General features: G+C 36.7%; 1 protein-coding gene across 1 annotated transcript; it reads right to left on the bottom strand.

Annotated features, from left to right (window-relative positions):
- Positions 1 to 495: 495 nt before the first annotated feature.
- Positions 496 to 9,792, bottom strand: afg3l1 (AFG3-like AAA ATPase 1). Its single transcript, XM_026239571.1, has 15 exons — positions 9,579 to 9,792; positions 9,197 to 9,287; positions 9,030 to 9,121; positions 7,604 to 7,753; positions 7,248 to 7,450; positions 5,755 to 6,025; positions 5,538 to 5,675; positions 5,300 to 5,453; positions 5,031 to 5,138; positions 4,170 to 4,295; positions 3,838 to 3,948; positions 3,416 to 3,531; positions 2,958 to 3,158; positions 2,401 to 2,595; positions 496 to 1,039 (listed from the first exon to the last, which is right to left on the bottom strand). Exons 1-15 carry the CDS (start codon positions 9,684 to 9,686, stop codon positions 815 to 817), a joined length of 2,289 nt encoding a protein of 762 aa, XP_026095356.1. The 5' UTR covers positions 9,687 to 9,792; the 3' UTR covers positions 496 to 814.
- Positions 9,793 to 10,238: the final 446 nt, after the last annotated feature.

Genomic DNA, 10,238 nt, shown 5'->3' with positions numbered 1-10,238 from the left:
AGCATTTAAATGATCATTTTGCCACAGTTTTTGCTTTAACATGTTAGACATATCTAATCATTTCTGTAATACATTTTCATTTTAATTTTGCAACTTATAAAGCGTTAAAATTAATATTCATTTTACATATTAAAACTGGTGTAGTAAATGGCAAATGAAAATTATGTAATTTAATTTTCATTTTCATTTTGCACCAAACGTTGCACAAATGTATTGGAAAATGTAAATGTAAATACAGAAATGCATTGCCATTTTACATATTGCATTGTCATTTTGCATATTACATCCCAAATTGAATAATGCTACCCATATGCTTCCATATATGTGTTTAACCTTGACTTACATTCTGAGTAGACCATGAGAAATATACTGCATGAAACAAAACCTTTAATTTAAATAATCACAATTTTACTTTCAATATTTTTTTTCTAAAAACACAACTGAAAGTTGTACAAATTAACATTTCTTGCACTTCTATTAAGAGGAAATAGAGAATAAAAGTATAGAATTTCGTTTATTATATAAATGGCAGAAACGGAAGGATAAAAACAACAAATAAGATAATTCTAAGTTGTTGACCTCATAGAGAGTTCATGGTGTTAGGTGTTTAAGTTTATCAGGTATAGTTTATGCCAACATAATGCACAGATAAGGCATTTCAAATTCAGTAAAAACCCCCTGCTTTGAATTAACAAGGGAACTGAAATGCAGATACCAACAAAACTCACAATCTCTTTTAAGCCAAGAAGACTCTGCTTTCCCACTGAGTTTCCACAGTAAGGCAAGTGTGAGAGGCAGGTGGAAATGAGTTGTTTCAAGCAGCCTGTTTGTCCTGTGAAGCTGGAGGTTCTTCCTGGGTTTCTCCTCTCTCTTTGTTCCAGTCCTTCAACCCTTCTGGAAGACTTGTATCTTCCTCAAAGCTTCCAGTGCCCTCCACAAACTCCTCATATGTGGACTTCTCCTCAAATGGCCTGGGCCCCAGCAACTCTATCATATCAGCTTTGTCTATTACTTCTTTTTCCAGCAAACGCTTGCCGACCTATTAAAAAAAGCAAATGCATATTTGCATCAACCACCTGACAGAGATGGTTACTTTCATGCAGTCTTTCATGATTGAAATAGTTAACCCTGGGTCAGTCTAAATCATGGAACAACAGAATTATGGGGTTATTCTGCATTGTGTTTTACACTGATTAAAATTTTCCCAGGGTTAAATATTCATACTTTGTATTGATAATGTACATTCAAGTTGTTCCTGAATTAACTTTTTGGACTTTAAACATAATGATTAATCTCCAATTAATGATTTTCCATCTGTTTTTGACAAATTTCCCTGAATATGTTCCGGTCACTTTGCAAAGCATATGAATATGATGAATGCAACTGGATGTCTGTTGCTGAGCATCTAGTAGTAACATTATAATACTGCATCGTTTCACATGGTACATGTTGGTTTGCCACTGCAATGCAGGGTCAATAGCACAAGGCATTGCCAGCCTTAACCCCGGGTAAAGCAGTAATAGCCCCACTTCTAAATTACAACCATGAAATGTTCCTTTATCCAGGGTTTAAAGCAGGGTTTAGAAGGACGATAACCCAGGGTTAAGCACAGTGTATAAAGCCCCTTTGAAAGCTTAACTTCACTTAATTCAGAGCTATAAATCTCACAGAATGAACCAGAAACCTTGAGTCAAACTGAGAATAGAATTTAAAATGTAAATTGTTTTGTTTTTAAAGCATTACACGGCCTAGCACTAACGCATATAATTGACATTCTACGTTGTCACAACCCATCTAAGTCACTTAGATCCCACAACCTTGGATTGCTTTCTGTTTGCAGATCTAGGTAACACTGTGGAGAACGAGACTTTGCGATAGCAGGCCCCAAACTCTGGAATGGCCTACTGGTATCGATCTGAATGGGGTCATCACTCTCCCCTTTTAAATTAAAACGTAAAACAGATTTTTTTTTGTGTGGGTTTCTAATGTATCATTTTAGTTTAATGTTTGTTTCTTTATAGAGTGTATTTTTTGTTTTGTTTTATTATTTGTGCCTCTTGATCTGTACAGTATTTTGGTCAACCTTGGTTTGTTTTTTAAATGTGCTTTATAAATAAATAATGAATGAATGAACTGATTTAAGGTAGTGACCTCAACATAACTGTTAAAGATTATGGCTTATTTAAAGAAAGTAAGCAAGTAGATGAGAAAAATAATGGGACCAAGGACTGAACCCTGAGGCACTCCACAGGTCACTAGGTCTGGCATCTCTGGCATTATTTTGATGGCTGTTGTAATGGCAACTTGATTTTACACCATTTAAAGCTAGAAATCCAAGCACACCATGAGGCACCACTGTTTTCCAGTATGAAATAACATCAGTATGTTGGTTGTTCTCACCATATCCACCTGCTCTCGTTTCTCAGTGATGAGTTCCAGTGTTCTCTGAAAGGCCCGATTGATCAGATCTCTGACCTCCTCATCAATGAGTTCTGCCGTAGCCTCACTGTAGGGCTTCTCCAGAACCATCTCACCCTTCCGGGGTAGGTCAAATGACACCTGCCCCACTTTCTCGCTCATGCCAAACTGCACAATCTACAACAGAAAAGAAGGGGGAAAAAAACTGTCAAATAAAGGTGATATGTGCCAAAGATTTGGCTTGTAATCAGAAAGTTATAGGCTGAAAGTCTCAAGAAGCAATAAATGGGCTATCAAAACTGTGTTGATTTATCATTGCATTAACAGCCAGAATAGTCAAAGAATCAATCCATTAGATTGTTAGCAGATCAACAAAATAATTATTAGTTTTAGCTCTACTCCAAATGGATTGTATATTTGGATAAAAGCTTCTGCTAAATGAAAAAAAAAAGTGCATAATGTTGCCATTTTGCTGCAGCAAATGCTGTAGCACACTGAACCACTAAATTTATGATACAAAGCAAGCACAATATCTCTACCTGAGCATATGCTGACTGTGTGACCTTCTTAAGGTCATCATGAGCCCCAGTCGTGATCCTGTCAAAAAACACCCGCTCTGCAACACGCCCACCAAGCATCATACACATCCTGTCGAATAGCTGCTCCCGTGTATATAAATACTGCTCTTTCGGAAGGTACTGTGCATAGCCCAGGCCTTTCCCTCTTGGAATTATAGAAACCTGGAACATAAAATTATGGAATGTGAGAACGAATCCAATACATTTCAATAATTTTTTTTAAAGATGAATGGCGCAATTTAAATTGAACTATTTAGCTACAATACTACTTCTGGTGATGTAACATGAAGTTTATAGTTCATACATAATCAGTTTTTCCCCATGTTGGTTGTTAACTGTATTTAATCAAATCAGTTATTTATTTCATTTGGTGACTGAAGTCATTGGGATTTAAAATATATTTTGGGAAATGACATCACCTTGAGCAATGGGTCAGCATGTTGGAGAAACCAGCCCACTACAGCATGCCCTGCTTCATGATAGGCTACAGTCTTTTTCTCAGTGGGTTGTAAAACCTGAGTCTTCTTCTCCAGACCTGTAACATTAGAGCAAAAAAAAAAAATGAAATGCATTTTATTTTAAATTTAGGATAGTTAAAACTGCATAAGCCAACTCAAGCTTCAGCACCGCTAAAAAGACAAAAAAAATCTATATCCCTACTTTGCGTTATCTATTGTAAGGAAGCATGCAGATAAGAAAAAGAATGGGGCCCAGGACTGAACCCTGAGGTACACCACATGTCACTGCTGACGACACTAATATGACTTACAGATCTGAACATGTAAATCATACTTAGTGAATGTTTGTAGGATATACTGCAATTCTAAGCTCTTCTGTTTACCTCCGATGACTCTGTCGATGGCCTGCTCAAAGTGCTTAACATTGATGAATTCATTCAGATGTCTAGCAGCAATGAGAGCTGCTTCATTACAGACATTTGCAATATCAGCACCTGGAGGAGAGAAAAATTAGGGTCTTTATATTTCAATAACACAGCAATATTATGGCTACACTTATGATTATTTAAATATCAAATCAACTACATCATTCTATGCTCAAACACGAATTTCAAATACATAATTAACATACAACACATAATTTTTCTGCTATGGCTTGCACATTAATTCTGTTCAATAGGAAAATGGGTGTCTAACTAAATCACTGCTCACTCACCAGTGAACCCAGGCGTAGCAGCTGCCATCTTCCTCGCAATGGCATCACGGTCCAAACTCGGGTTCAGTTTGAGTGGCCGCAGGTGCACTTTGAATATGGATGCTCGTCCCTTAATATCAGGAGGTCCTGAAGGATTGACACAGTACAAACCTTAGATATTGGTACACATTTGTTCGAAGCCCACTACAGGTGAATATTGTCAGTGGTCAGCTCAGTTTTTAAAACGGTAAATAACACTTGCCGCAATTAATCTACATAATATATTTACTGAATTAGAAAAAAAAAGTAAACTTTAAAAATAACTTTAAAAATAAACAGACTTGACCTTTAGATAGCAACATCTTGATTCTGAAACGCTAATGCAGTGTTTGTTTTTTTAACAGATAAAGAAATATAGTAAAAAAAAATCAACACACACACTAACACAGTGCTCTGGAAAGCATGTTCTCTGAATAAAGAAATACATTTAAATACAAAAATTTGTCAGATATTCAAAGATCTGTTTACATGATTTAATTGTGTATTTGCTGATGGTATATTATAAAGTATTATAGCATTTACCTTTCTACTAATACTAATAATAATAGGAATTCAGAATCTATAAAATACCATTTCTTATACTTTTTCCTTTTTACATAATGTATTAGACAGAATGGTTAAAGACAGATAATTTCAGGTGCTGATATTCTCAGTACTGTCAAAACAAACGTCCCTGGGCTGTCAAAATAAAAAGACACCCTTCTGATACTTACTGGCTAAACAGAAAAAAAATGCACCATGCATTGAATGATGCAATATATCGCTTGATCACTAAATGTTACATACATTCTGTGGCACTGAACTGAAAGGGAAAGCTCTTACCCAAGTAAATCTGTCTGTCAAACCTCCCTGGTCGCATCAATGCAGGGTCAAGGACATCCGGCCTGTTCGTACCAGCCAGAACTACAACATTTGTACTTGTATTGAAACCTGTATAACCCAAAATAGTTATAATGTTGATTAGACAAAGGATTTTTCTGATTAAATACAAGTCAAGATCTCAACAGCGTTTTTACATCTCAAGAGTTTTCCATAACTTGCATGACTTTAATCTCTCCCATGACCTCTTTATCAAACCTCGGACCGCTTACCGTCCATTTCCACCAACAGCTGATTGAGTGTGTTTTCCTGTTCACTCTGGCCACCGAAATTCCCTCCGCCCCGTTTCCTCCCCACAGCGTCAATCTCATCAATGAAGAGGATGCATGGGGCGTTCTTCCTCGCCATAGCAAACATGTCTCTCACCTAACAACAACCACAAATCAAAGCGTTACAGGTCAAAATTATTTATAATCATTGGAAATCAAGAGTTCATTGCTTCAGACTTACTCTGGCTGGACCAACTCCAACAAACATCTCCAGAAACTCGGAGCCGTTGACTGAGATGAAGGGAACGTTTGCCTCTCCGGCTGTAGCTTTAGCGATTAGCGTTTTACCCGTCCCCGGAGGACCAGACAGCATAGCACCCTGAAGAAACACAAAACCTCAATTAATAACAATGCTCTGCCAATTACCTCCACTTGTTTTTTCTTCTGGAAGGTCGTACCTTTGGGATCTTAGCACCCAAATCCAGGTACTGTTGTGGGTTCTTTAGGAAATTGACAAACTCCATGATCTCCACCTTGGCTTCTTCGCATCCGGCCACATCTTTAAACTTGATGTCTATATCATCCTTCATCATCTTGGCGGTTGATTCGCTCATGCTGAAGGGCCCGCCCCTTCCTCCGCCCATCCCTCCTCCCATTGGCCCACGTCGCAGAGTGAAAAGCAAGAAGCCAATCAAAAGCAAGGTGGGAATGAAACTCATCAGAAAAGACCTGGAGGAAGAGGTAGTAGCAAAAACATGTGTTTACTAGTTAAGTTTTGATGTTGAATTATTTGTTTAATGTTATCTAGACACATCATTGTGTCCGTAACCTTGCACCGATCAACATATCAGACTCTGCTCATTGCTCAAAAAGAACAAACCAATTAATTTCCCAAGTGACTGTAATTGGTAATTAATTTTATTAATCATGCAATTAATATTTATGCAATAATTTACGCGATTAACAAATAATATTTTGTTTTACTTGAATGGAACTGATGAAAATGTATTTAAAATAATTTTATTCATTTTTTATATATAAAAAAAGTCACATTATTTATTTAATTCAAAACACTAAATAATTATATTTTAATAATAATAAAAAAATATATATATTATTTGAACACTTTTACTGACGGTTATTGAAAACTATTTACTAAAAACATAATTCCAATAAATATACCGAAACTAAACTACTTTCAGTATACTTTATTTTAATGGACTGACATTTTTTCAGTCATCATATTGTGCGGATTACAGCTAACGCAAAAAATCTGACCAAAACTTTGGGCCAAACAGATTAAAATAAAATATAATTAACAGGAAAGAACTATTACAAAATATTACATTTTATAAATTAATAAACCTAATTTTGTTTGAAAGGTTCAGAGTCATTAAGATTAAAAAATGAATATATTTACTTAGAAATTAATATTAATATTTAATTTTGAATTAACATTAAATACTAAAAAAAAAAAAAAAAAAAAAAAAAAAAAAGAGTTAAGATTTATTTTTTACTTTCTATTCAACAGAGATACCTGAAAAAAAATGCATCACTAAAATATTCAGCAGCTCAACTGTTTTCAACATTGTGAAATATTCAGAAATATTTCATAAGCAGAAAATCCTCAAATTAGAGTGATTTCTGAAGGATCGCGTGACACTGAAGACTGGAGTAATGATGCTGAACATGCAGCTTTGATCACAGAAATAAATTACATTTTAAAATATATTACGATAGAAAACTATTATTGTACTAAAATATCACAATATGAAGGTTTTATTGTATTTCTAATCAAATAAATGCAGCCTTGGGTGAGCAGAACAGCCTTAAAAATCTTCTCTTTTTTTTTTTTTTACCCCAAACTTGTGAACAGTAGTGTTATGTATGCATGTGAAATTGAAATGAAATATGAAGTAGTGAAACATTGGTTTGATGGAGTCAGACTGACCCGTCGCTCTCGGAGGTGTAGACCACCGCTGCTCTATGGGACGGCTCCAGACCCAGCTCATATTGAGCAGCCTCCAGATTCCTCTCAAACGTGTCCACACTGCCGATGTTAAACCACACGAAGCTCACTCCTTCAGAGCTGTTGGCCCCGGGGACCAGGATGACCCTGACAAACTGTTTGTTCACCACCTCCAAACGCTCAACCTGTGCGGAAAACCACACCACAGCATTTCACTGTGTGCTGTGACCCTTGGAGACCTTTGAAATGTGTTCATTATCGAGAAAAAGACACAACACTGCCAACATCCTTCACACAAGTCCTAACTCTCTCCAGTAAATCACAGGTGTTGTTCTCACCAGTCCTCTGTCCAGGTACCGATGGACGAAATCCTTCCAGGTAATCTCTCGGCCCGGATCTCGGAGGTACAGGTACAGCAGGACGGACGCAACGCCTCCCATTGTGATCAAAATATAGCGGAAATCCTTATCGTCCCACGGTACGTCTCCCTGAGGGACATATTAAACACACATGCTTCAATCTTACTGCAATAATACCAAAATACTAGTAAACAAATAAAACAGTAGTACAAATAATTATATATTCATACGATTTATTTACTGCTATTTTTAATAAATACAAGAAACACTTTTTTAATGAATTCAGATCAATTATGAGTTTACATCATTGTATATTTTTTTCACGACCCTTTCGTTATTTTCGTGGATGAAAGCATCCACTCGATTAAACTGCTGTAAAAATGTATCAGATAAATATTTTTTTCAAACTTTTTTGCATAAATCTATTAATTAACCTCAGTTCTGATCAAAACTACCAAATGTTTAAAAAACAACAACAAGATTTTAACTCGTTAATTGCCAAGTTCATAAATTATGTCACTGATTTGGGGGAAAAACCCTCAACATGACTTATTTTCAGTATAAAAAGTTATTGTGGACTGGTTTACCTTTTATCACAGTCTTGGGCATGTCAAAAGATTAGTAACAACATTGGCTTTGATGCATTTTTTGTTTTTGTGCAGCATTAAATTAAAAAATGTTCTCCCTCATTTATTGTTCGTGACTTTGTGCTACATTGACTTCCATTATAACGACAATTTTTGATTGCAAAGCCATGACATCATATAATCATGCATTCTTGATTGTTTGTGGTTTTCCCAAGGTAAAATGTGTTATTTTTGCAGTTGATCACTAGGTTTAGATGGGCTTGTGCAAAAAAAGGCTTAGTTTCTGGCTTGTATAGAGTTAAATGGAGTATAACAGCATATTATATTGAGTGTGTGAATCTGTGTGATCTGAAATAACAAATTTGATCTCCTCCCAAAAGGGAAAACCATCAACAATCAAGAATGCATGATTATATGGTGTCATGGCTTTGCAACCAGAAAATGTCATCATAATGGAAGTCAATGGGGCAAAAACAGCCACCAACAACAAATGAGGGAGAAAAAATTTAAATCTAATGCTGCACAAAAACTAACAATGCATCAAAGCCAATCTTGTTAGTAATCTTTGACATGCCCAAGACTGTGATAAAAGGTAAAAAATATCCAGTCCACAATCACTTTTTATATTGAAAATAAGTCATTTTGTGTGTTTTTTCCCCCAAATCAGTGACATCGATTTATGAACTTGGTAATTAAAGAGATAAAAGAGATAAAAAAATTTTTTTTTACATTTGGTAGTTTTGATCAGAACTGAGGTTAAAGATCCTAAAACCATTTCTTAAGATTTGGGGGTAAAACATGAATGTGTCAGTGTTTACCTGTAATAATCGACTCTTCCAGTCCTTCCTCCCTCCTTTCCTCCCTCCTCCTCCTCCTCCCGGCCGATGCTCTGCTCCGCTTGCTTTACCATCTGAGAGTTTTATAACAGTCTATAATTATGACTCAGGTGTAAACAAACACTGTCACACGTCTGGTGATGCCTTACCTTTGGGTGCATCGGTAGAATAACACAAGAGCGGGGATGTGTAACGATTCCCTACGGATAATCCTGGTTTAAGGTGGTTCAGGGCTAAAACCTGAGAAAGAAGGAAAGAGTCATCTGTCTTACATGAAACACACAGCTAGAGCAGTTCAAGCTCACTCATCATGACACAGGGATCTGTTACATCACAACAAAGATGTGTTACATCATAACACACACACGTCAGTAGTGTATATAAGACTGATGGATAATATAAATAAATAATTATATATATATAACTGAAATAATACACACTGAGACACACATTTTAAGGTGATAACATAAGATATAATAAGTCAGCGTGCGCCTGATGGAATATAAACACATCTCTCTCTGTCTCTCTCACCCGTGGCCGAGCGGCGGTTAGTCTCGCAGCAGCGGTGTTGAAGCGCAGTAAAGCTCTGGATCCGGAGCGCACGGAAGCAGCAGCAGCGGCGGACAACAGTCCTGCCATGAGCCCCACTCTTCAGTCTGAGTCACGACAGTCGCTCTGAAGCCATCTCCATGAGTTCAGTAACCGGTAACCGCTGCGCTGAATGACATTTCCACCAACAGGACCCCAAGGGCCGCCTGCGTGACCCCTGATAAGATTTCCAATATGTTGCTTTCGATTTGAATTATTTTTAATTTAAAAATAAGTCATTTTGGTTTTTTTAAGTATATTTTTGATGTTATAATTATTTTTAGTGTTATATAGATATATAGCCATCAACAAAATGTAATTTAGCTTTGAACAGGCAGTAAAAGGCGACTTTGGGTCCTTGTATGCATGCAGTCGCATGCAGTGCATTGCGTGAGGGCGTGACTTTTTTGAGCGCAAACCCCGCCCCGCAAAAGATTCTAAGGATTTCATTGGTTGTGTAAATCATGTGTAACTCGTCTCTTCCTCTAGGGGACGCTCAGTGGCTCGTTGAGTCCCCTTCAAGAGTCTCACAATCAGGTGCTTGTACTGTCAGAGGTGTGAGCTGAGGATTATTATTAGTTCCGATAATTCTCACCACGCCAC

This window comes from Carassius auratus, chromosome 50 (genome assembly GCF_003368295.1).
Source record: "Carassius auratus strain Wakin chromosome 50, ASM336829v1, whole genome shotgun sequence".
Taxonomy (NCBI): domain Eukaryota; kingdom Metazoa; phylum Chordata; class Actinopteri; order Cypriniformes; family Cyprinidae; genus Carassius; species Carassius auratus.
The sequence above is the reverse complement of the archived record's forward strand: the minus strand, read 5'-3'. Positions and strand labels throughout refer to the sequence as shown.